The sequence below is a fragment of the Pteronotus mesoamericanus genome, unplaced genomic scaffold, assembly GCF_021234165.1.
Source record: "Pteronotus mesoamericanus isolate MK-2021 breed Mesoamerican mustached bat unplaced genomic scaffold, CSHL_Meso_final scaffold_167, whole genome shotgun sequence".
Classification (NCBI taxonomy): domain Eukaryota; kingdom Metazoa; phylum Chordata; class Mammalia; order Chiroptera; family Mormoopidae; genus Pteronotus; species Pteronotus mesoamericanus.
This window is the reverse complement of record NW_026555308.1, coordinates 928,306-955,125: the sequence shown is the minus strand read 5'-3', so window position 1 is coordinate 955,125 and position 26,820 is coordinate 928,306. Positions and strand designations below refer to the sequence as shown.

At 44.5% G+C, this 26,820-nt stretch overlaps 1 protein-coding gene and 1 non-coding gene across 5 annotated transcripts in view; both read left to right on the top strand.

Moving 5' to 3' along the window:
- Positions 1-21,931, top strand: part of HAGH (hydroxyacylglutathione hydrolase) — a 29,539-nt gene extending 7,608 nt beyond the window's left edge. For 2 of the 4 annotated variants that reach the window (XM_054589382.1, XM_054589384.1), the window contains 4 exons: positions 2,948-3,051; positions 3,372-3,473; positions 11,185-11,264; positions 11,778-12,061. In XM_054589382.1, coding sequence (XP_054445357.1) covers positions 2,948-3,051; positions 3,372-3,473; positions 11,185-11,264; positions 11,778-11,877 — 386 coding nt within the window. In that variant the 3' untranslated portion in view covers positions 11,878-12,061. Of the gene's footprint in view, positions 1-2,947; positions 3,052-3,371; positions 3,474-11,184; positions 11,265-11,777; positions 12,062-19,477 lie in introns of those variants that run through there. The other 2 variants (XR_008530490.1, XM_054589383.1) reach the window with 2 other exon arrangements.
- On the top strand, positions 512-617 carry LOC129083984 (U6 spliceosomal RNA). The gene has a single exon (XR_008530548.1). It is a non-coding gene; the product is annotated as a U6 spliceosomal RNA (small nuclear RNA).
- Positions 21,932-26,820: the final 4,889 nt, after the last annotated feature.

Genomic DNA, 26,820 nt, shown 5'->3' with positions numbered 1-26,820 from the left:
TTTTTCCTCTTTTGGGAGAAAAAATGAGAGTGTCGATGCCAGTTGGGGAACCTGTGAAGTGGAATGGCCATGCGGCAACCAGGGTGGCATGAACGAGTGGCCACAGATGAGCAGTAATGGTTGACACTGTCTAGCCAAGAGCAGGCTTGTTGGCCTCAGAGAGCCCCACTGCTACCTGTAAACAGTTTTTAAGCTCCGACCCTTCCAGAAGTGTAAGTTACAATTGTGATATTGTAACTGCAATGAAAGTTAGTTTAAAAATATGATGGCTGAATGCACTGTGGGCTCCTGGAATGGATCCTGCCATGGAAAAAGGGTGTTAATGGGAAATGTGCATTGAGGCTGGGGTAGAGTTTAGTTAATAACAATATAGGGATGCAGGCTTGTAGTTTTGACAAATATACCAGGTGACATAAGATATTAAGGGAAATGCCAACCGAGTCGGGGTGCATAAGGGGCCTCTGGTTAATCTTTGTAGCTTGTCTACAAACCCAAGATTATCTCCAGATCTGTGCTCTCTTCGGCAGCAAATACACTAAAATTGGAACAATACGAAGAGGATTAACGTAGCCCTGCGCAAGGGTGACAGGCAAATTCATGAAGCGTTCCATATTGAAAAAAAATATCTCCAGATCTAAGGATTTGTTTTTGTTTTTGTTTTTTATAAAATATACAGCTGCTCTCAGTATCTTTATTGCAGTGAAGGAGACATGGGGCTGTGAGTCAGGTTGCAAGTCCTTGGGCACATTGTCGCAGCCCCTGGCCTCATAATGGACAGAGTCTCACTGTGGTATGGAGTAGGTAAATTGGCCTGCATACCATATGTACACTACCCTGAAGTGGTTTTGCCTTTGTGTGTGTGATGAGAGCAAAGTATTCCCCACTGAGTGGTGTGGGCCTGAGGTGTAAGATGTGTACAAACTGGTGCCTGGCTTGGCAAACCCTCAGTACATCATTCTCCTGTTCCTACCAGACATCAGCTTGCTCATCTGTCAGCCTCTCAAGGTTGTCAGGACCTGGGGAGTGGGTGGGTCCCTGGGGACTGTGCTTTTAGAAGCTGAGTCCCACTTTGGAAGGTGTGGAGCACTGATTGCTGCAAACACAGACCTGAACTATGTTGTGCATGAGTCTTTACTGTTGTCTGTGTGAAAGCAGCTGGCAGGCAGTATATTGTCTTATTGGTGACTTTAATAATAAATATGTGAAAAATCATTCAGTGTCCTCAATGGGGCAGCTAAGGGGTCTGGGGCATCTACAGTAAGGACTAATGGTGTGGAAAGAGGACGGTTGAGCAGGGCCCCAGCTGGCCTGTGTGTGCAGCAAAGGAACCTGCAGCATCAGCAGCATCCAAAGGTGGGAATATTCATGGCCCCAGGCTTTGAGCCCAGGTCTGAGTGATCCAGGGCCATGCTCCCTTCCCCTAAGATGTAATCAGAGGAGGTGACAGCCCAGAGAAGGGTGTGGCTTTGGCCCTGGGATGTGGTAGGCAGGACTGAGCACTGACAGGTCAGGGGAAGAGGAGGGGAAGGTGGTCTGGGGGACAGGCCTGGTTGAGGCAGCAGGGCAGTGGCATGTTGGCCAGTGGGACATTTGCGTTTGAAAGGTTAGGATCGTCTTGGACCTCAGGTCCTGGACTCCAGCTCATGGCAGTGAGTGCCAAAGCCACAGGAACAGCTCAGGTGCTTGAGGAAGGAGGCTGCAGCGAATGCTAGAACCATGGCTAGCTCCACAGGACTTGGGGGTAGAGGGGCGGCCTGCTGGAGAGGTGGTATGCCCCCTGGCACTCATAGCTCATCGCAGCTATGATCATAGCTGATCGCAGAGGGTGAGAAAGACAACTCAGAGGCCAAGGTGCAGAAGAATGGTGGTTCTGGCTGTCAGGGAGGGCCACAGAGGCCCCCAGCTCTCTTAGTGTCCTTGCTTCCATGATGCAAGCTATGAGGACCCGGCTCCCCTGGCTGCAATGGCAGAAGGCCCATGAAGTTCCTAGGTGCGCAAGTAGCAGGTGCTGCCTGTCCCTGGACGGGATTCCTGCTCCTAAGTGGCTTGCTCTCCTCTGGGTCTCCGTGTCCACTTGCCAGTCCCCAGACTCAAATTGCAGGGCCCTTGACCTGTGTGTTGAGGCTCTGCTCATAGGCTATCCCTCTACCTCACTCCACAGGGAGGGGAAGCTTTGAGGGGAAGCTTTGGCTTTTACTGTATGTGCCAGGGATGAGGCTTGGCAGGTGCTGATGGAAGAGGAATGCTGCTCAGTGTTGACGGGTCCCAGACCCTCCTCACATAAAGGGCGTAGAGAACAAATGCCTGTGGGCTTCACTTGGCGCAGAGCTGGTTCTCAGGAGAAGGAAGCAACAGTGCATAGAGACCTGGCGTGTCAGGCAGAGGGGACACTGTCTAAAGGTCGGAAGCAGGAAGGAGTGATTTGCTGGCGGCACGTTTGCACTTGAGGGCCCTCATGGTCTGTTGTCCCTTGTGAGGGGCTCCCCGAGGGCTCAGATGAGGCTGATGAGATCACAGAGGGTGTTACAGATCGCCCTGGATGCCTGGGATAAGGGAAGATGCGTGGAGGCCAGGCCTGTGAAGGGGGCTGCTGGGCAGGTAGGAACAAGTGCTGGATGAGGGGATCTTGGCACTACTGCTGAGAGGACTGGGCAATGAAGGAGGAGTCAGCATGACTCTAAGGTTTGGGTTTGAGCAGCTGTTTGGAGGCTGGTGGCACCAGTGGGTGAAAGTTCAGTGAAAAGTTTTGGGGCGGGTTGTCTTTGGGCCCTGTCAGGTATCTAGGTGGAGGATGCATCTGAGGCTGGGCTCCCATCAGCCCAGGGGACGGAGTGAAGCCTTGGCCCACAGATGGTGGCGATTAGCATCGTCCAGTAGTGAACCGCCAGCCTCTCAAGGGGGTGTGTTGTACTGGTGGCCTCACCACTCCGTGGCTGTCTGCTTTCAGGTGACACCTTGTTTGTGGCTGGCTGCGGGAAGTTCTATGAAGGGACAGCGGATGAGATGTACAAAGCTCTGCTCGAGGTCCTGGGTCGGCTCCCTCCTGACACAGTAGGCAGAGCACTTATCAAGTTCCCTGGCTGCTCTCCTATTCTGTCCCTTTACCTCCTGTCCCACCTCCCCCAATCCCGTGGTTACCCCTGTGTGTGGGGAAGAGTGGGAGGGTGGAGGCATTTTTCTTTAGAACGGTGGGTTTTCTCTCAAAGTACTTTTTATTGTTGTTTCACATACATGCAAGGAGTGTCTTGTCCTAACGGATGTCTCCCTGGGTGTCACTGGCCCAGCGCAGGGCCCTTGGGGCCCATCTCTGAGGAGTTTGAGGAGGGATTAAGAAGTCTCTTCAGAACTCATGGGTTTGGCTTTTTCCTTAGAGAGTGTACTGTGGCCATGAATATACCATCAACAACCTCAAGTTTGCTCGCCACGTGGAGCCCGACAACACTGCCATTCAGGAGAAACTGGCCTGGGCCAAGGTGAGTGGGACATGTATCCTATGGGGCACTTCCTGTGGGTCAGTTACTGTGAAGTGGTTTCCTGGGACCATGTAGGACTCAGTCTGCTGGCACTCAAGCCATCATTTCCAGAATGGGCAGCAAGTGCTCCTCAGGGCCATAAACAGACTAGCTTGTAGACCCACCAAACTTTGTGCAGGAACCTGGTGGCTTGTCAGATCTTTTCTGACTCAGCGGGTCTGGGGTGGGCCTGGGAGTCTGAGTTTCCAACCAGTGCCCCAGCAGACCAAAGTGGCAGATCCCCACACACTCCTCATGTCCTGGGCAGCAGGTGGGACTGTGTGGCAGCGGTTTTGCTCTGGAGGCTGTTTGTCATTTATTTCAACGATGGCCCCAAACTTGTTCCTTTGCTCAGCCCACGGGTTGACCTGCCCTAGAGGCGTCTTCTATGAGGGATTTGAAAAGACAGCCACAGGTGCCCTGGGTAGGCAGAGAGGTTCTCCTGGACTCCAGGTGTCTGTCTTCGCACTTGAGTCACTGAGAAAGGCTGTCAGGAAGAAACACAAACCTGGAAGGCCTCAGGGGCTGGGTGGGCTCCCTTCTGCTGAGTTGAGTGAGTAAAACTACCTCACACAGGTTTTTTGTGGGTTTTTTAAAAAATAAATTAATTAACTGATTTTGTTGAGCATCCTTATCAATTTTTGAGGGTGGGCTTATAATACCTATACAAATTCAAATACTGTCTTAATCAGTGGATAAATATCCCATTTTTTAACACTGCACATGTATGAGTACTTAATATATAAAGCTCATCCTGTATGTAGTCTATACATACTGCTTTGTGGTTTTCTTTTTACTTAATACTGGGTCGTAGTGCTCTTTCCATAGCATTTTATACATATTGAACTCATTCTTTTCATGGTTATCTACTTTTTGAAAACTAAATTTTATTAAGCATTATTTACATACAATGAAAAGTACCCAAGTGAGTATTGTACAGTTCAATGAATTTCGACAATGTATGTACCTGTGTAACCCCCAACACAATCACAATAAACATTTACACTATCCCCAAAGGTTTCCTTGCCCCTCCCCATTCAGTGCCCCCAACTATTGGTCTGTTTTCTGTCACTATAGATTACAGTTTCCTAGACTTTCATATAACATTACTCTAATGTGCCTGGCACTTTTCCTCAGCATAATGGTTTTAAGATTCATTCATTTTTTATTTCTGAGTAGTATCTCATATGGATATATTACAGTTTGTTTACCCACTCATCTGTGGATGGACACGTGGGTTGTTTCCAGCTTTTCCTTATTATAAATAAAGTTACTATGAATATTTGTGTGCAAGTCTTTGTGTGGACACATGTGAGAACATACCTAAGAGTAAAGTTGCTGGGGTGTATGGTAAGTGTATATTTAACTTTCAAGAAGCTACCAGACTGTTTTCCAATTGGGTGTACCTTTTTGCATTTTCATTAGCAATGCATAAACAATCCAGTTGCTCCATGTGCTTACCAATATTTGGTATTGCTGATATTTTAAATTTTAGCCATTCAAATATGTATATAGTGGTACCTCCTTGCGGTTTTCCTGTGCTTATTGGTATATATATGTCTTCCTTGTGAAGTGTATATCCAAATCTTTGGTCCATTTAAAAAGTTGAGTTGTCTTCTTACTGAGTTGTAATAATTCCTTGTATATTCTGGAAATAAGTCTTCGTTGGATATAGATATCAAATATTTTCTCCCAGTTTGTGGCCTGCTTCATTTTATTAACAGTATCTTTCAAAAAATAGAAGTTTATACTTTTGTTGAAGCTCAGTTTATTAACTTTTTTAATGCTCTTTGTGTCCTATGTAAAAAAATCTTTGCATACCCCTACATCACAAAGACTCTCCTCTGTTTTCTCCTAGAAGCTGTACAGTTTTGGTTTTCATGTTCATATAAGTTTATACATAGGTCAGTGATCCATTTCAAGTTAATGTTTGTTTATGGTATAAGGTAAGGGTATAAGTTCACTTTTTTGCATATTGACAGTCCATTGCTCAGCACCATTTTTTGAAGACTCTCCTTTCCTCTGTGGATTACCTAAGCATCTTTGCTGAATAAAATATACCCAGTAGGAATCTACTGCATTCTATTCTGTTCCATTGACCTGTATGACTTATCCTTGTATCAATAATACTGTCCTAATTACTATAGCTTATGGTGTATCTGGGAATCAAATAGTATAAATCCTCTAACTTTATTTTTTTTTTAAATGGATTTTGGATCTTCTAAGTCTCCTGCATTTGTGTGTAAAATGTAGGGTCATCTTTTAATTTCTACAAAATGTCAGCTTGGCTTTTGATTGGGACTGTGTTGTAACAAAAGATTTGTAGAGAATTGAGATCTTAACACTACTGATTCTTTCCCTGACTAGTGTGGCTCAGTTGGTTGGGCATCGTCCCACAAAATGAAAGGGTGCTGATTCCATTCCTGGTCAGGGCACATGCCTGGGTTGCAGGTTCGGTCCCTGGTTGGGGGTGTGCAAGAGGCAACCAATAGATTTTTCTCTCCCTCTCTTTCTCCCTCCCTTTCCCTCTCTAAAAATAAATGAAATCTTTTAAAAAAAATTTAGTCTTTCCATGAACATGATATAACTTTCCATTTATTGAGGTCCTTTAGTTTTTCTCAGCATATTTTGTAATTTTTTTAAAAAGATTTTATTTTTTAGAGAGGGGAAGAGAAGGAGGAAGAGAGGGAGAGAAACATCAATGTGTGGTTGCCTCTCAAGCACCCACAAATGGTGACATAGCCAGCAACCCAGGTATGTGCCCTGACTGGGAATCGAACTGGCTACTCTTTGGTTCACAGTCCGGTGCTCAATCCACTGAGCCATACCAGCCAGTGCCTAACTTTTTCTGTTAAAGATCTTGCACACATTGGTAAATGTATCCCTAAGTACTACATGTTTTGGATTTTATTGTAAATGATTATTTGTTGATGGTCTTTAGAAATACAATTGATTTTTGTATTTGGACCTCACGTCCTTGTGACTTTGCTAAACTCACTTATTCTAGCATGTTTTCCATAGGTTCCTTAGGATACAATTATGTCATCAACTAATAGAGATAGTTTTGTTTCTTCCTTTCAAATCTATATGCTTTTTATTATTTTTCCTGCCTTATTTCACTGGCTACAGTACAGAGTTAAACAAAAGTGGTGAGAGTGGATGTATTTGGCTTGTTCTCAATCTTAAGGACAAAGCATTCAGTTTTTCACCTTTAAATATGACATTAGCTGTGGGTTTTCATAAATCTTCTTTATCAAGCTGATGAAGTTCACTTACCGTCCTGGTTTTCTGAGAGTATCTATCATGAGTTGGTGTTGAAGTTTGTCAAATGGCTTTTCTTTATTTATTGTATAATCACTTTTTTTCTCGCTCTCTTTTTTTTTTTTTTACTCTTGTTAATCTGGTGGAGTACATCAGTTGGTTTCAAGTGTAAAACCAGCCTTCCTTTTTGGATAAACCTTAGTCATAGTTTTATTATCCTTTTCATATGTTGCTAGAGTCTATTTTTGTATCTGTGCCCTTAAGGGAAATAGGTCTATAGTTTTATCTTCTTGCATCATCCTTGTCTGATCTTAATATCAAGGTAATACTGGCCTCATAAAATGAGAAAGTGTTTCCTCCTACTAGTTTTTGAGTTTTCTATGATTGTTATTCCTTCTTTCTTTAATGTTTGTTAGAATTCATCACTGAAGCCATGTGGATATTGAATTCTTTTTGTGGAAAGATTTTTTGTTATGAATTAATTTTTTTGTGTAGAGCTATTAGATTTTTATATCTTCCTGAGTTGTGTTAGCAACCTGTATCTTTCAAGAAATTTGTGCATTTCATCAAGGTTTTCAAATTTATTGCCAGAGTTTTCATACGGTTTGTTCCCTTTTTAATATCAGCTTTGTTGAGGTTTAGTAAACATGTAATAAACTATCAGCTTAAAGTGAAGAACTGAGTGAATTTTGAGAGATGTGTATACCAGTGAAACGACTACCACTACAATTAAGTCACAGAACATTTTAATCACTCTCAAATCTTCCTCATGCCTCTTTTTCACTGCCCTGGCTCCAGAGGACTACTGATTTACTGTATGTCAGTAGAGGTTAGCTTACATTTTTTAGTGCAGTATTTTATATAAGTGGAACTATCCAGTATGCAGAATGATTTTCACATTAATTCATGTTGCTGCCTGTATCAGTAGTACATTCCTTTTTATTGCTAAATAGTATTCCATTGTTTGGATATACCACATTCTGTTTATCCATTCATCTATTGATAGGCATCTGTTTTTTTTTTCAATTACAACAGTAATTGGCTGTTGTAAGTAAAGCTGCTATGAACATCCCTCTCCAAGTCTTTGTGTGACTTGTTTTGATTTCTTTTAGATACCTAGAAGTGAAATGGCTGGGTTGTATTAAATATATGTTTGACTTATAAAGAAACTGTCAAACTATTTTCATAAGTATTTGTATTATGTTACATTTCTACCAGCAAAGTATGAGAGTTCCAGTTGTTCCACATCCTCACCAACACTTGGTATTGTCAGTCTTTTTAATTTTAATCATTTTAATGGTTATGTAGTGGTGTTTCATTGTGATTTTAAGTTGCATTTACCTAGTGCCCCGTAATGCTGAGAATCATTTTATCTGCTTACTGGCCATTTTGTGAAGTGTTTGTTCAAATCTATTTGCCCATTTAAAATACTGGATTGTCTTCTACTTAATAATACGAGCATTTTTTGAAAGTATGTTCTGGATTCAAGTCCTTTGTCAGGTATATGTGTGGTGAATAGTTTCTCCCATTCTGTGGCTTGCCTTTTATTTTCTCATCAATGTCTTCTGAACAGCGTTTTAAATTTTGATTAAGTCCAGCATATTAACTTTCTTTTATGGTTCATACTTTTTGTCTCCTAACTAAGAAATCTCTACTTTTCCCAAGGTCAGAATTTTCTATGCTGGAAATTTGTTTTCTTTTTCTTCATCATTCTTACAATTTTGTTGATTTTTCATAAGAACAACTTTGCCTTAATTTTCCTTGTTTGTTTTTCCATTGCACTGATTTCTGCTTTTATTTATTAAAACTCCTTCCATCTACTTACTATGGATGTACTTTGCCCTTCTTTTTATAGATTCTTAATATGGAATCTGAGTTCATTGATTTTAGATCGATTTACTTAATTCCTTCCTCCTTCACTCCCTTCCTTCATTCCTCTCTCTCTCTTTCTCTTTCTTTTCTTTTCTTTCTTTCATTTCTTCCAGTCCCATTTACTCCTTTTCTAATATGAGCACTTAAAGCTAAGAACTTACTTCCAAGTACTTCTTTAGCAGCATCCCACAAACTTTCAGCTGTTGTATTTTCATTATCTTCACTTTGAAATATTTAAAAAATATCCCTTGTGATTGCTTCTTTGACACATGGCATGTAATGAATTGTGTTAAACTTTTTTAGTCTTTTAAACATTTATTATGAGAATTTTCACATATGTAGAAATGTTGAAGGAATTTCATAGTGAACATTCACATACCTAATACCTACTTTCTACTACTAACATTGTACTGTACTTATTTTGTCCCTGTCTGTCCATCCCTCTTACTTTCAAATACACTCATGTGTGGATGTCATCCATGTATCATTTTACCAATTCCATTAGGGAGGACATTTAGGGTTTCCAACCCTCTTGCTCTTATGAACTGTGCTGCAGTATTTATACTTCTGCATCCTTCCTGCTTCTGTAGGAAAATCACTACACGTTAACCCTCACTTTAATAGATAATCTAAAAGGTTATGACAGTTTACACTCCCCCAACTGAATGTGTAAGAACCTGTTTTAAAATTATCCTTAGAAGTGTTAACTTGTTTTCTTCCCTCACAGGAGATAGAATAAGATTTTTTTTAAATATTATTTTCAAATGAACACCATCATCTCTCTCTCTCTCTTTTTAAATTTTATTTATTTATTTTTAGAGATAGGGGAAAGGAAGGAGAAAGAGAGGGAGAGAAACATAAAGATGTGGTTGCCTCTCATGCGCTCCCTGCTGGGGAGCTGGCCCACAACCCAGGTATCTGCCCTGACTGGGAATGGATCTGGAGACACTTTGGTTCCCAATCCAGTGTTCAATCTGCTGAGCCACACCAGCCAAAGAGATTGTTGAGGAGAAGTGAACACTGGAGAAACACAGAGGATATTATAAAACATTCTAAGCTTGTTTTTACCGAAGGGAAAGAACAGAGATCAGCAGTAAACCTTCATCTTGAGCTCCTGCCAGATCCCTACTGGATATACTTCTAACGGTTGAAGGATTCTTTCTTTTCCTTTCTTTTCTTTCTTTTTTTTTTTTTAAGGCTCTACTTTTTAATTTATTTTTATTTTATTATTTCATTTACTGTATTTTTTCCATTACCATTTATCCCCCCATACCCTCCTCCACCTTCACCCACCCCCTCCCCTCTGCAGTCACCACACTGTTGTCCATGTATGTGCATGTGCTTTCTCTCTTTTTTCCCTTTTTTGCTTTATCCTTCTACTGTGCCAACCCTCCTCAGAGGTGTCATCCTGCTCCCTGTTAGTTTGGCTCTATTTTGCTTGCTAATTCAGTTCATTTGATTCCACATTTGCGTGAAATCATATGGTACTTGTCTTTTCTCTGACGGGCTTATTTCACATAGCGTAATGTTCTCCAGGTCCATCCATGTTGTTGCAAAGGGTGATACGACCGAGTAGTATTACATTGTGTAAATGAACCGTGGCTGTTTTATTCACTCATCTACTGATGGACACTTGGGCTGCTTCCAAATTTTGGCTATTGTAAATAATGCTGCAATGAATGTAGTGGTACATAACATTCTTTCAAAGCAGTGGAAGGATTATTTGTTGATGCCAGTGATCACAGTGCTGGGGGTGGTAAAATCCAGACCGTCAGGTCTGGGGACCACTGGTGGTCAGGAAGCCTGGGCTTGGGTGTCAGCAGCTATTGTCCAAGCTCTGGCCCTGTGACCCTCTGGGTTAGCTAGACAAAAGGGCAAGGGTTGCTGGGAGGACAGAGACCCCCAGCTATTAATTTTGACCTTCCCCTAGAGTTTCTGTAGAAGCGAACAGTTGGCCAAACAGCCTGGTTTGCATCTTCTCTCTGTTTGCCTTGGTCAGTGTTGATCAGGGGCGAAATCATCCTGACTGGAGGTGATAAGGCTCTTCCTGGGTGCTCTTCTCTTGGGAGCCCGTGTAGGGGAAGCCCTGCCTGAACACCTCATGATGAGAACTTACTACCCTCTAGAGTGGGCTGTCATCCCAGGGGAGGGACCCTGGGTATTTGTCTTACTGTGTTTCCCAGCAAAGAGCTGTGCACAATCTACGCACTGTCTTGGGAGTTGAGCAGTGGGTGTTTTCTCCTTTTCTGTGTTTTCTGCATTTTTGCTGTTTATTACTTCTGTAATGTAAAACATAAACTTCATATTAATGAGAAGAAAGCTCCATGTTCCCCTCCACCTCCAAAACTCCAAGGGAAGGAGGACGAGTTGTCGGTGGCAGCTGCAACACTCATCTCCACAGGCAGGAGGGGCCCGACCTTACAGTGACCTGACTGCTCACTTTGCTTTCTCAGTCAGATGGTATGAAGATCATGAGAAGGCATTTTGAAATGAAGGTATTTAGAAGTTTCTGTATTAAAGCGATGTGTTTCTTTTGCAGGAGAAGTACAGTATTGGGGAACCCACAGTGCCGTCCACCATTGCAGAGGAGTTCACCTATAATCCGTTCATGAGAGTGAGGTGAGGGTGCAGGCAGGGGCCCGTGCTGTCCTTGGGCGTCTTGGCCTCTGCTTCACTCAAACACTGTGTCCACTCGCTGATACTCCCTCTGAAGATCCCAAATGGTGGAGGAGACTGCCCTGAAATCTTTATTAAGTATAGCCACAGAATCAGACATGTTTTCTTAAAGGCGAGGGGGCGGGAGGGGGCAGGACACTTTTCTTGGTGCCCTAGCGAGGGCATGGGGTCAGGATCCGTAGGTGGGAGAGGTGCATTCTTGGGGAGCCTCACGGTGTGGGGCAGTGCTGGACGCCAGCACAGGGCAGATGTCCCCGCTCTCTGGGTTGCCAGCAGAACTGGGTTTGGGCAGCATGCTGTCCGCTGTTAGGAACACCTAAGTTGGCCTTGCGCTGTTGCATTTCATTTTTAAGAATGCCCGGACTCCTCCAGGCTCTTTTCTTCCCTGGTGTCCTGGGAGGGGTGGTAGGCGGGGCTTGCAGCCTGCAGCCTGCATCCTGATGCTTGGTTCTGCAGGGAGAAGACTGTGCAGCAGCATGCGAGCGAGGTGGACCCTGTCACCACCATGAGGGCCATCCGCAAAGAGAAGGACCATTTCAAGGTGCCCCGGGACTGAGGTGGCCGTGGGGCCTGGGGTGCCCGTGGCTGCTGACTTCAAGTGCATTTAGGTGAACTTTCTGCTGGGAGTATAGGACATCAAGTCTTGGTTTAGTTTTAAATTAATTCCAGAGTCCTTTGCTTGTGTTATCAAATGTTTTAATGCATATTTATAAGAGAAGAATTTAGAAAGTATTTATTCCTGGAAGTTGTGCTTGCAGACTGTGTGTTCTCTGGCTTTTGTATGGGGCCCCTGCATGACACCCCAGGAATGCCTGTTCCTCTTTCCCCTGTCAAGGCCAGCAGCCCTGTGCTCACCAGAACAGGGCACTTGGAAGGAGGTGCACTCTCCCCCTTTTCCTCCTCCTCCCTCAGCTACTTCTCAAGGAAGTCATTCTTTCAAGGGTTCTGTGTCATCATCTTCACAGAGTCACTTCTGTGTAGATGTAGTCAGGCCTTGAGCACCTCCCTTGGCTGGGTCATTGATGCAGTGAGGTTAGAGGCTGGGGCCAGGCCTGGGGGCTTGGGCTGGGAACCTCTGGCACGCAGTATCCACACGGTCCAAACTTCACACACCCCAGTCCCTGCAAAGGCTGGCCTGTCCTGGGGACGTTCCTAGGGACCATTGTGAGCAAAGGAGCTGATGGGAGGGCCATCAGGATGCCATCTGCAGTGGAGACTCATTGGGCGCCCATGTGGCTGTGAGACATGAATGTTGGCACCTTGGAGCCCTGCTCAAGGTCTGACCAACTGAGAGCTGGGCAGGCAAGGTTTCCAGTGGCAGTGTGGGAAAGCCTGAGGCTGAGGCTGAGGGGGACATCTAGGTGTCCCCACTCTGCAGCTGTAGCCTCTGTTTTTGCCTGAGAAAACTGGAACTGCAGCCGTTTTGGGAAGCCACCATACTAGGCATGGCTCCTTAGCTGCAATGTCAGGCTAGTCCTAGGCCCTGAGCACACTGGGTAAGCTCTGCATGCACTGAATCCCTTCCCAGGCAGAGAGGGTGGGCTGTCCAAGCAAGGAGGAATGAGGAGGGGCCGCCGTGGGGTGTCCTGATGGCCCTCAGGGTTTTAGGTGGGAGGGGGTCGGGATAGGACTCAGGTTGGGTGGCCCAGACCTGGAGAACAATTGGTGAAAGAAAGAAGGGCGTTTGTTCCCAAATAACATTTTTCTGGATCTGGAAGTTTTCTTCTGTGTTTGACATTTTCAGTTTGGCTTCTATCTGTGACAAAATAATAGTTCCAGGCACTGGCCACTGGTCAGTATTTCCTGTTGTGTTGATATTCAGACTGTGTGCCACTGTTTCTATTGATAGCACTTTTATTCCTTATCCCAGACGGGTGATGATGAAGCATGATTGTCTGTTATCACTCTCCCTAGAGTCCTCAGATCCCAAAGGTCATTTGTCCCTGTTCTTGGCTGAGCTTGGGGCACACATCACTCTGTAGTTGCCTGCATGGGCCATGCTGCTGTGAGTCCGGGAATCCAGGACATTTAAAAATTGCGTGAAAATCCCATAGAAACATTCTTTGTCCGAAGACCAGATATTCTAGATGGAGCCAAAACTCTTTGTGACCAACAGTTCCCCACTCATGTAGGGGTGTCATGGAATGGGGTTTTCATAGGTCCTTCTAGATGCTTCATTTTGTAGCCTTCTACCAACTGTGGAAATACTGTTGCAGATGCCTCTGGACATGGTGTTCCATTGCTTTATGAAAGCTGGAAACACTGGAGGTTGCAAAGGTCCATGTGGACACCTGGGCCTGGTGTCTGTTTCACCAGGTGTCTCGTGTTGTTGACAGCCCCATCCCAGGGACATTGTGGTAACTGCTAGTTCCCACCAGCATGCGTGGCTTCCCTGGCTACAGGAAGGCTGTGCTCAGGAGGAGTGGTTCTCTTTTTAACCAACTGCCAACAGATCACCCTCTCTCCAGCACCCTCCGTCTCCCTCAGTTCATCTCTTCCTGATTGCACATTTAAATATCAAAGAGTAGGGAAAAAATATTTATAAAATATACGGAACATAAGGAAAATGTGCCCCACAGCCCAGCTGCCCAGGGTCATCCCTCTTCCTCATCCTCTGGGAGAGCTGAGCCTTGAAGAATGGCTGCTTTCCCTTGTGTTGGGGTCCTGCAGCTGCCCTCCTGGATTTGCTGGGGGTCTCTGGCGCTGTACCTGGTCTGTGGGGCCGGTGTTCTTACAGTCGATGTTGGATGTGTGGCCTGTGTCCTGGGTCTGGATTCACAGCTTTGAGCCACTCTCCTCCAGCCCCTGCTGCAGCTGGCAGCAGAAATGCTGGACGGAAAGATGTGCATTTGAACTCAGGAGAACATTTGGCCCCTCTAGTACAGTGAACTAGTGCACTGCATCAGCAGGCAAACCCACACCAGTGCCACACCCGGGGTTTAAACTTGTTTATTTTTGCTCATCTAGAGGATGTGGAATGACAGCACTTCATGGAGGCTTCACCAGCATCTACCTGGTTACTGGGGAAGTTGAGTATTTTTATACAGGCTTATTGGCCATTAGGATTTCTTCATCTGTGAATGGCCTCTCCTCTTAGGTTCTACTAGGTTTCTACTAGGTTTTCTTTCTTCCTTCCTTTTCTTCCTTTTCTTTCTTTCCCTCCCTCCCTCCCTCCTTTCCTTTTTTTATCTTCACCCGAGGACATTTGTTTTTTTCATTGCTTTCAGAGAGAGGAAGGGAAAGAGAAAGGGATAGAGAGAAACATCAGTGTGAGAGAGAAACATCAATCAGTTGCCTCTCGTACACACCCAGATGGAAGATCGAACCGGCGACCTAGGTACGTCCCCTGACTGGGAATTGAACCACCAACCCTTCAGTTATGGGACAACGCTCCAACTGAGCCACACCACCCAGGGCTAAGTTTTATTTTTTATTGACCAGGAGGCCTTTCATTTCATACATCATACTTCATGAATTCTTTGGTTATGCACGTATGCAGTTACCACCTAGTTTGTACCCAGCTTCACACTCTGGTGTCTCGTTGAAGAAATTCTTAATTTGTCATAGTCAAATGAGTCTTTTTTTTTTTTTTTCCACTTCATGGTAAATGCTTTTGTGTCCGGTTTAACAATTCCTTCCCTCCTCAGATGCCTTCCTATAATTTCATCCAGTCTTTTTTTGTTTTGCTTTTCACACTGAGGTTTATAATTCATGTGCAAATGCTACTTATGCTGGTGATGGGGTACCTGGGTGCCCCTCCTTTGTCAGCTCTGCCAGGCCTGGTGAGTCTCTGGAGCACAGCATGTTTCGTGGCTCCACATTCTGTTGATATGTCTGTCTGTCCCGACACCAGCCCCACCTTCCCTGTCACTATAGCTTTAGAATAATTCTTCATTTCCAGGAAGGGACATGACCCAACCTCATCCTTCAGGAGAGTGTTGGCCCTTTGCTCTTACTTGTAAATATTAGGATATTGATATCTGAGATTTGAAATGGAGTAATATTGACTCACTAGATTGGGAAGAAATGACTTTGTGATATGGACAATTTCAGATTTTGAACATGCTGCTTGTCCACCCACTTGCATCTCTAGTGCCATCCACACTGTGCCACTACAGCGCACCTCTGATGCTGACCACCAGTGTTAGTGCAGCCCTACAGGTGAAGGGCTCGGTCCCCAACATAGACATAGACCACCCTCACCGTAGACACCAGCTGGAAGCTTGGGGCCGCCAGGCCACCTGCACTGCTGACCAACTGGCTACAGAAGTTCCCATGAACCCCTCAGTAACTCATTAGGATGACTTAGAATTCAGGGAGACATCATACTTCTGACTTTATTATAAAAGATATGATAAAAAAAAAAGTTTTATTTAGTATAAAGGATGCAAACCAGGACTGGCTAAGTGAAGAGACCCACAGGGTGGTCTGGGAGGGTCCAGGACACTGAGCTATGCCCTCTTTATAAAATACAGATGTGTCTCCCTCCTGGCACATCAGGGTGCTCACCTACAGGAAACTCCACGAGCCTCACTATCCAGTTGGTTTGGGGTGTCACTCTGTCAGCCATGAAATTACAGGTCACATGATTGAACTCCAGCCCTCCCTGCCACACACACTTCCAGTCCTCTGATCACAGGGTAGGTCTTTTTTGTGTGACGGCCCCCATTGAGTCACCTCATTAGTGTAAACTTAGGTGGCCAGGGGAATTCCAAGGAATTAGAGGCTCCTTCCCCTCAATAGGGAGAAAAGGCCAGAGAAACTCTTTATTTTGTGGCAGATGCTGTTCTATCGGCAGATTTTATAACCTCCCCAGAGGCCAGTTCTCTGGGAATGTCTGGTCCCTGGGTACTTTGTTTGATGTGTAGTAAATAGTATCTTTTAAAGATTTTTTTAACATTGATTTTAGAGAGAGGGAGAAAGGGAAAAGGAGAGAGGAACATCGATTTGTTGTTCCACTTATTTTTACATTCATCAGTTGATTCTTGTATGTGCCCTGACCAAGGATGGAAACCACAACTTGGCATATTGGGACGATGCCCCAACCAACTGAGCTACCTGGCCAGGACAGTGACACCTTCTTTTAAATTCCTCCAGTGGTCAGAAAGTAAAGGGGGGTTTACTTCGTTCCTGGGAACCCTCTAAACTTGCTCATCCTGATGTTGTTTCCTTTGTAGATGTTTTGTAGTCCCAACACAACAATGGGACATTTGTTTTCCACATCTCTCTCTGTTAAAGTGAGGCGAATGGGCACAGTGACATTTATTCTGACTTCATTAGTTTAATAAATGTGTGAATACTGATGATGTGGCAGATGGTGGACACTCGGGGGGATTCAGAGTGAACAAAAGTCCCTGCCCTTGTCGAACTTCTGTTCTGATGAAGGGATGAAGACAGCGTAGGTGGTTGAAGTGCTGGCAGGTCAGATGGAGGAAGCAGTGCAGAGAAACTGAAGCAGGAAAAGGTACATAGAGCACCCAGGACATCTCCCTAAATAGAGTAGCTAAGGGGAGACCTCACTGAGGAGGTGACAGAGTAAAAATTGAGGGGATTGAGGGAGCAAACTGCCTGGATATCTGAGAAAGAAAAGCAAGTGCAGAGTCGCTGAGGTATGTCTGCAGAAGAGCAAGCCTGTGAGGGCAGCGAGGGAAGCGGGGTGGGTCAGCGCATAGGTCATGTGAGGACCTCGGCATCTGTTCTGACATGTGCAGAGGCCGGCCAGAGCTGACCCTAAGTAGGATTTCCCTAAATGTCACGGCAGGTTGCTGGAGAGGCAGCTGGGGTGGTAGCCTGGGGAGGGCCGGGGAGAAGTAGGAGAGGTGGCAGGTCCCCAGTGCGAGCTGAGGTGTAGGCAAAGGCCACTCCCAGCTTGGATCTGAGCCGTGAGTGCTGAGTTAAGGGGACCCCATGTCCATTTACTTACTGGAGATGTGTGGGGTTGGGTTTGGACAGATCGAGTTTGAAATGCCTTTGAAACACCTGGGTAGGCAGAGGAAGTTCAGGGCAAGGCCCAGCCTGGAAATGCACATGAAGGAGTCACCAGCCTGTGGGTGAGTCCTAAAGCCAGGAGATGGGTGCTGTCATGCAAGAGTGAAGTCAAAATGTCATAGGTCTAGAACCAACGCGGAGCCCATTAGGTGGAGGAAAACAAGAGGAGTGGTGTTGCCAAGAGGAAGTGGCAGGTTTGGCAGGGGCACAGAAGGCCGCTCGTCCCCTCAAGTTTGGCTGTTAGGCTGAGTAGCTGTTACTACATTGAGCACGTCCCTTTCTTTTTCTTCTTTGAGAGAAGCCATCCCAAATGGGAACTGGATCTTATCACATAATTTTCCTGCAAAGTTGACCATTCTCCTTTGGTCTGATGAATCATGGGAACGGTTTTCAATGCTAAGTCGTCATACCATAGTCTTGGGCTAAATTCCATTTCACCAGAACGTCAGCTGCTGGTTTGATTGGCTGGTTCCTTTCTCATGCAATCTGTCTAGTTTTGGTAAATGATAAAGTAACATGCAATGTTTCTTCACTTCTTCAAGAGTTTGTAGAAGGTAATTCTAGGCTGAGTCTGGTGTTTTCTTTTGTGGGCATTTTAATGGCTTAAGGACTACTTCTCTTCTGCTGCTGCTTTTGATAAGTTGTTTCCCCCCCCCCTATATTTACAAATCGTGTTCGCAATGTCCTTGGGTCTGTAACATGAGCGCCTGGATTCCCTCTCCTTCTAAACAGAGTCCTTCTTTGCTGTTTGTCCTCTTGCTTCAGGCTCCTGCTTTCTCAACTACTTGGGGAATCTCTCCTCTTTCCCAGTAGGAGCAGAAAGCTAAAAATGCCCCTCAGGTGTCCAGTGTCAGGCATGACACATGTGGCTGCATAGAACTTTCATGACGTCTCATTTTTATTTCTTCTCTGACATATGCACAGGGGTCTGAGGTGGACTGAAGTTATTCTATCAAATATAAACAGAGCCCTTGTTACCGATGACTCATCACAGTGTCCTCCCTCTTCCTTTTGAGGATTTTTATTTTAAAGTATTTCCCAACTGGTCTGTCACCTGTTTCCCTGGATACGAGCGCCATCTCTCACCAAGCCATGTCCCTGTGCATTTAGTGTGACCCTTTACGGATGCCTCTGGGACCTGCCCACTGAATGGTGGTCTCACACCCAGCGGGCCGGCACACTGGCCTGACCAGGTCCTTACTATTTCTTTGACAGTTACCTCGCTGATGTGCTGTGTATCATGTTCTAGTCCCAGTATGGTACATTTCTCTCTGGGTATAAAATTGCTTAGGATTTAGTAGTGACTGTGTTTTACTAATAAGAACCTTTTAGAATTACTTTTATTTATTTAAATTGAGATAAGAGTCATACAACATACAGTTAGCTATTTAAACATATACAGTTCAGAGGCATTTAGTATATTCACAATGTTGTGCAGCCCCCTCCTCTGCCTAGTAATCTGAAACTTGTAATCATTACATTAATCTATGAGTGAGACTGTAAAAGGAGAGGCCTCTCCCGGTCCCCCCACTTCTATGGATGACTGGTTCTGAGTCGGGACAGCAGAGAGGCCTGGGAAAAAAGTGGATCTCCATGGGTGCAGGGAGCCTGGTCAAGGGACCCTAGATAGACCCTGAGAGAAAGGCCCCAGGATACACACATTCCTCCCGCACACCTTTGTCTGCTTGAACCTCTGAACACAGACCCCCACACCCATCCAGGATTCCACTGAGGCCAGGCGAGTTTGTGGGGGAAAGGGACTGAGGAGGCAGGACACTGGGGACCAGGTCCTTAGTCTCCTTTCACTCTCTACCTGGAACCCTAGCTCAGAGTTTTTCCATTCTTTCTGTTTGTCAGCAAATATTCTTAGGCCATCACCTTGACGTAAGCTCTACAACCAATAATTTCTCTTTTCTCTATGATTTTTGTTATAACATTCCTCTGTTTCAGCAACAAGCACCTCACGTCTGGTTTCATGGGCGGGGTGGTAGGGCAATTGATGTAGAAAAAGAATCTTAGAAACTGAAAGGAAAAGAAGGTAATGGAGCAATCATAAGTGGAGATTTTAGGACAACTAGACAGAACGTCAGCAAAAATAAAGAAGATTGAACACTATCACTCAAATGAACCTACTTATTCATAGAACATTCGACTTATATTCTTTTCAGGTACCTATGAAACATTTTCCAGGATGGACCATATCTTAAGCCACAAAATAAGAGGAGGGAACACTCCTCCAGAAGAGGAGGACCTCTTCTGACCCTGTCTTCCACTTCTAAGTACCCTTGTAATTACAGAGTCCACTTGGAAAATCCATTGAATCTTACTATTTTAAGGTCAGCTGATTACTGATCTTAATTCCCCTTTGCTATGTAACTTGACATATTCACAATTCCAGGGATAACGTCATGGATATCTTTGGTTGGGAACATACTGCCTGTCACAGCATCTATGAAAACCATCAGCTAACATCATAATTCATGGTGAATGACTGAATGCTTACCTATAAAATCAGGAACAAGGCAAGAATGTCTGGTCTTCTCCTGCTACTTCTACTTAACACTACTGGCTATGCAATAAGGCACACACAAAAAAGAAAAAGATAGTAGACATATTGGAAGAAGTAAAAATGTCCTTCGCTGTGGCCAGGTAGCTCAGTTGGTTAGAGCATCATTCCAGTACATAAGGTTGTGGGTTCGATTCCTAGTTAGGGCACATACAAGAAGAAACTAATGAATGCATAAATAAGTGGAACAATAAGTCGGTGTTTCTCTCTCCCACTTCCTCTCTTTAAAGTCAATTTTTTAAAAATGTCCTGATCCTACATTTAGCTAATTCTAAGGAATTCAGATACACACACATACCTGGAACTAGTAAATTTAGCAAGGTCCTAGGATACAAGATTAATAAAGAAAAATCCATTTTATTTTTATAATGAGCCAAAAATGAAATTAAGAAAACAATTCTATTCATAGTAGTATGATAAACTAATACTGAGGAATTTATCAAAAATAGTGTAAGATTTATACACTGAAAACTGTAAAAAACTGGTAAGGGGAATTAAAGATGTAAGTAAATGGGAAGGTATTCCATGACTTAAAAGACTATTGTTAAGATGTCAATTTTCACAATATACAGATAATGTTTTATAGAATCGTACACCTGAAAGCTATATAATTTTATTAATGTCACCCCAATAAATTTCGCCCTATGTGGCCCAGCTGGTTGGGCATTTTTTCACAAAGTGAAAGGTTGCCAGTTTGATTTCCGGTCAGGACACTTGACTGGGTTGCAGGTTCCGTCCCCATTCAGGGCGCCTAGGGTTCGGTCCCCACTCAGGGCATGTAGGAGAGGCAACCAGTCCGTGTTTTTTTTCCCTTTCTTTTTCTCTCCCTTTTTTCCTCCCTTTCCCTTTTTCTAAAAATAACATCTTCTTAAAAATTTTTCAATAAAAAAGTAAAAAACAAAAGCACCCGTATGTTCATTGCAGTGCTATTTATAATCGCCAAGATATGAAAGCAGCCCAAGTGTCCATCCATACATGAGTGGATAAAACAACTATGGAACATTTACACAATGGAATTCTACTCAGTTGTAAAAATGAAGAAAATTTTACACTTTGTAACAGCATGGATGGACCCGGAGAACATTATGCTAAGTGAAATAAGCCAGAGAAAGACAGATACCATGTGATTTCACTCATATGTGGAATCTAATGAAGGAACTTAACTAACAGGCAAAACAGAGACAGGCTCATAGAGAACGGATGACAGCTATTGGGAGGGGGAGGTTACAGGGTACAGGGATCCAGAGAAGGAAGAAGGACGCATGGACAACAGTGTGGTGATTTCTGGGGGGAGCGGAGTATAAGGGGACTAAATAGTAATGGAAAAAATATAAAGATTATATATTTTAAAAATATTTTTTACAAAATTTTTTAAAAAGTTACCCTCTCCCCAAATTGATCTTTAGATCCAATGCAATCCCTATCAAAATCCCAGCAGGATCTTGGGAGAAAGCAACAAGCTGATCCTGAAATTTACATGAAAATACAAAGGACATACAAGAGCCAAAACTATCTTGAAAAAGAGCAAAGTTGGAGGACTTATATTGCCTAATTTCAAAACTTACTATAGCCCTGGCTGGCGTGGCTCAGTTGGTTAGAGTGTTGCAACCGAAAGGTTGTGGGTTCAGTTCCCAGTCAGGGCACATGCTGTGTGGTGCATGGGGGAGCGCTGCTGGTCACTGCTCATCCCTGGTCTGGACAACAACTGCCGCGGGAGAGGGAGCGTGTCGGGAGCACAGCGCTCTGGGATCTGAGGGTTACTGTCCGGGGCCAGCTGAGATGGGACCACGGACTCTGAATCCCGGAGATCCTGTCCCGGGGTTGTCACTGATGGGGGGTATAAACACCAGTCGTTACAAACACTTCTCTGTTTGCCTGGAGAGAGGACATGGCACATCCTTCTTAGTGGGGAAGGCCCCAAGCCACTTTGTCCAAAGGCTTTTATTGAAAGGGTTATCAGTGGAGCTGGGCAACAGGAATGCACAGGTTATCTCATTACGTCTGTGTTAATGTTCACAGAGACTGGGTGATGTTTTGAAGGAAAAAAATGGCAGGAACACAGTGGGTCCGAGAGGAGGCTAGTAAACAAGCAACTAAACATGAGAGCGTAGTAAACATGAAAGCACCAAAGGGTTAGGGTCTGTGAATAATGTAACTTTCTTTCCCAGCATGAGCTGGCTATTGTATCTTTTGAGGGAAAAACAAAGCACACTTTAAAGAATTTACTTCTAGGCTTGATTTCCCTGGGAACCGCCAGATCTAGTTTAGAGCTGTCTCCGGTATTGTTTCAAGCCTGAGCCAGGTCGGGGGAGGGAGCCGCCAAGGGACAAGGAGACTGCTTTCAGATAGAATGAGGACTCCGGCCATGTCCAAGCCGAGCCAAGGGGTGCGGGCTTTTTTGCCCTTTCTCTGTGTCCCCCCATGCCCATGTCTGCTGCCCGTGCCGACCGATGTCTGTCTTAGGTTGTTTTCTCTGCATGGGAAAAACTTACCCATCATCAACAAGTGACCATCACAGAGCCAAGCAGGGTGATGCGAGGAGGGGCAGGGACACTGCCCCTGCCAGGAGGACAGGTTTTGTCTCCTCAGGGGCCTGTTTTTCTAAGGCCTCCCTGATGATTTCCAGCCTTGGGGCCCTCCTGCCTATCGGCGGGGTTACAGTTCCTGAAACCAGACAGGGCGTTTCCCAACAGGCACATGCCTAGGCTGTGGGTTTGATCCCTGGTTGGGGCATGTACCCGAGGCTAACAATTGATGTTTCTCCCATTGATGTTTCCCTCTTTCCCCTCCTCTTTCTCTAAAAGCAATGGAAAAATGTCCTGGGGTGAGGATAAAAAAAATTTTTAACTTACTATAAAGCAACAGTAATAAAATATATTTGTGCAAGGATAATAAGCACGTAGTTTAATGGAATTGAGAGTCTAGAAATAAACCCTTATATTTATGGTCAACTGATTTCAACAAAGATGCAAAGACATTTCAGTAGGGTAAATGATAGTCTTTTCAACAAATGGTGTAGGGACAGTTGGGTATCTGTATGTAAAAAAGGAACCTAGACCCTTAACTCACACTACACACATAACCCGAATTGGACCATAGACCTAAATGTGAAACCTAAAAGTAATCAAGCTTTTAGAGGAAAACAGGAAAACTTTTTTGTCATCTTGGGTTAGGTATTGTTTCTAAGGCACAACTCCAAAAGTGTGATCCACTTTTGGATAAAGGAGAAAAAAATTGATAAATTGGACTTCATTAAAGTTAAAAACTTGCACCTTGAAAGACAGCATTTTGCCATGGCTGGTGTGGTTCAGTGGGCCGAGTGCCGGCCTGTGAGTCAGGGCACATGCCTGGGTCGCAGGCCAGGTCCCCGGTTGGGGGCTTGTGAGAGGCAACCGATCTCTGTATCTCACACATCCGTGTTTCTCTCCGTCTCTTTCTCCCTCCCTTCCCCTCTTTCTAAAAATAGATAAAATCTTTAAAAATGGGCAGAAGAGCTCTGGCCAGGTACTCAGTTGGAGCATCAGGGTTGAGGATTCGGTCCCAGTTGGGGCACTTGCAGGGATCAACCAATAAATGCATGGATGAGTGGAGCAGCAGGTCGATGTTTCTTTCTCTCTCTCTCTAATCAACAAATTCTTTAAAAAATGGGCAGAATACTTGAACAGACAGACATGTTTTCTTTTCACCAGAGAAAGTATAAGAATGGCCAATAAACATTTGAAAAGGGCCCAACATTGTCAGAGAAAACACAATTAAAATTAGAATAGCTAAAAATTGAAAAAAAGACTGACCATACCAGTTGGTGAGGATGTGAACAACTGGAGTCTTATACTTTGTAATATTATAGTCACTTTGGAAAAGTTTAATTTTTTTCAGGTTTAAAACTTTATTTGCATATTTAAAAAATTGTGCATTCCAATAATTAAAATCATTTGAACAAAAAAAAAAAATGGCACTCTGATTAAACAGCATTTTACAGCCTGCAGGACACCCTGGACCAACTTGGACTACATTTCACTGTTGTCCCACCCCGCTTCTTCCTTCACCAACATGCAAGTTCTTTTCCTTCCCTGCCAGCCGGAGAGGTGGATGGGAGAGGCAGGTGCGGCCTTCATTGTTAGTAGTACTCTGATGTGAAAAGGGGCAGCACAGTCATTTAAACTGATCTACCCTTTTTGTATCTTACAAAGTTAAACAGCTAAAAGAAATAAAGCAACGCTTGTACAGTGCATCCTAGTAGTGTGTCATTAAAATTTGCTTGCCTGCTTCTCTGGTTCAATCACTTCTTCTGAAGGTAGTGGATTTTTCTCTTGTGTTTCTGTATTCTTCAATTTCGACTTACTGAGTTTCTCAATCTCAGCCATATCAGATTTGTCAGACATGGTTGCAGAGGAAGCTGAGCAAGGTGCACAAACGAGAGGAGTCCATCTGCTCAGTGGGTGCCACTGAGTGGAAAATTGTTTGTTTGTTTGTTTGTTTTTAAAATTAGACTTAAACTTTACATGACTCAGCAATCCACTCCTAAGAATCTATCAAGGAGAAATTAAAGTCAAGTGCCAAACAGGACTTGAAACCGTAGTTTGGTAAATTGGACTACATAAGAAAAACCTTTTTGTATTTTTTCCATCTCTTTTTGTTGTTTTTTTACTTTTTTTTTAGCGAGAGGGAGGGAGGGAGAGAAACATGGATCAGTTGCCTCTTGCACACCCCTGACTGGGGACCTGGCCTCCAACCTAGGCAGGTGCCCTTACTGGGAATCAAACCAGCGACCTTTCGGTTTCATAGGCTGGTGCTCAATCCCCTGAGCCACACCAGCCAGGGCTGATTTTTTCTGTCTTTACTATTGGTATTGGATTGGCCAAAAAGTCTGTTTATTTTTTTCCATAAAAGATACATTTTTCATTTTTAGCAATAACTTCATTGATTTGGATATTTTGAGTGTGTTGGCTATCTCCCACTATTGACTCCTAGTGGGTAGAGGCCAGGGGTGCTCTAAACATCTTCCAGCACGTAAGACAGCCCCACAGCAAAGAATTATTTGGCCAAAATATCAATAGTACCAAGAAACTTAATAAACCACTTTTGAGACGTTCAGTCAGTCACAGCACCTTCTCCATATACTGCACAAGTCTCTTTTTGCATTTCAGTTGCATTTTGTCCTTTCTTGAAATAATAAAGCATAATACACCAAAAATGTTGCATATCTTCTTCAATTTTAAAATGGCTGTACAAAAATTCACCAATTTTGATGTTTTTTTAAAAATGCACACTGATATGACAGCTGACACAATACAATCTAACAAATGCTTCAAATGAAGTTATAGACAACTAAGCATTACTAGAGCCATCGGATGGAAAAAACAAAACCAACTTTTTGGCTAATGTGGTATTTGAGAAATCAAGTTCAATATGTAACACTTAAGGAATATCTTATGACACTACATTAAGAACTCTTGCCACAACCACGATAAAGAGCACAAAATAGGCAAACTGCAGAGCAGAAAACATGGGCCCCACACACCTGACAAATGGCTTATCTTATAAGTCAGACTTGACAGATAACCAAATTGAAAAATGCACTTTACAGGACAGGACAATGGACCAGCCAGTGAGCCTCTGAGGAGCTGCCGTCCAGTTGGTGATGGAGAAGACACAGAACAAGGAAACCCACTGTCTACTCCCCTCCAGGATAAGAACAGGCAGAGCAGCATATGGTGTCAAGGATGCCTCTGGTGCCCCAGCAGGGTGTGGCCCCCTATGTACCCAGCAAGGGTTGGCCTCACTTGCTAAGACACACCCATTCAGGACCAACAGAAATGTATCTCTGCCCCCAGGAGACACAGGCGCGAAAGCCTCACAGCAGCACTGACAGTTGGAAATGTCCTGATGTCCCTAGGCAGGTGGATAAATGCATCAGATCTAGCTAGAAACAGCTGTCCCCAAATGAGAACACAGGGACAGCTGTTTCTAGCCAGATTTGGCTAATCTCCTAGACCTCACACTTGTGTTGACAAGCAGCCAGACCCAGTGCTTCTGTGTACCACCATTTACAGGAAGATCAAAACAGACAAACCAGAACTCCTCAGGGAGACCCTCAGCTGGTCAACTAGAAAGAGGCTGGGCAGTGACCAGTCAAGCCACCAGCGGGGAGCAGGCACCAGAGCTACCCAGGCAGTGGTGGCAGAGTTGTTCTCTTCAGAATATGGAGCACTGATGTTACTGCTGAACTCGAGGAAGATTTTTAAATGCCCAACTCAGCTGCCAAAATCCTGTGAAGGTCTCCCAGACACACAAGCTCGACTGGGAGTCACAGGAATTCCCTGTCCCAACCCTCAAATGCTCAATGACAGGACCACTAACCCTCCTTTCCGCGCCTACCTACACGCACCCTGCTCCAGCCTCATTCTCCAGCACAGAGGGCCATCCATGAGGGGAACCTTCCAGAAGAGGCCCCACAGGCCCCAGAGCTCCTGCTGAGTCTGCACTTTCTACTGTGTAAATGTGTGTTTACTCTGTAAATTTCTGGGTGTGGACTTTCTCCCTGGCAGATCTATAATTTCTCAGAAGCTGAGAGCCGACCTGGAAAAATATCAAAGCTCAATAAAGGGAGGGAGATAAAGCCGCCTCCCCTTACCCTACCACTGGTGAGGCAGGGGAGGGGTAGGGTGAGGGTTCCAGCCCCTGGGCCCAGTGAGTAGCCAACCCAGCGGCCAGGCAGAGCTTTCAGAGCCCACAGGGGTCTATTCCGATAGCTTGCGCCTGCCTCACCTCTTCCTCTCTCCACTGTCCATCCAGTTGGACGCAGACCTGTTCCATTTGAGAGTCCCTGAAACTTCAACGAGCCTTGCTCTCCCCAGACCCAGCTGTGCCTTCTCTAGTCCTTTCCAAACACAGGCCCACCAACCGAGGCAGTGAGGGACCCCGGTGGATAGGTGCAGCTGACGG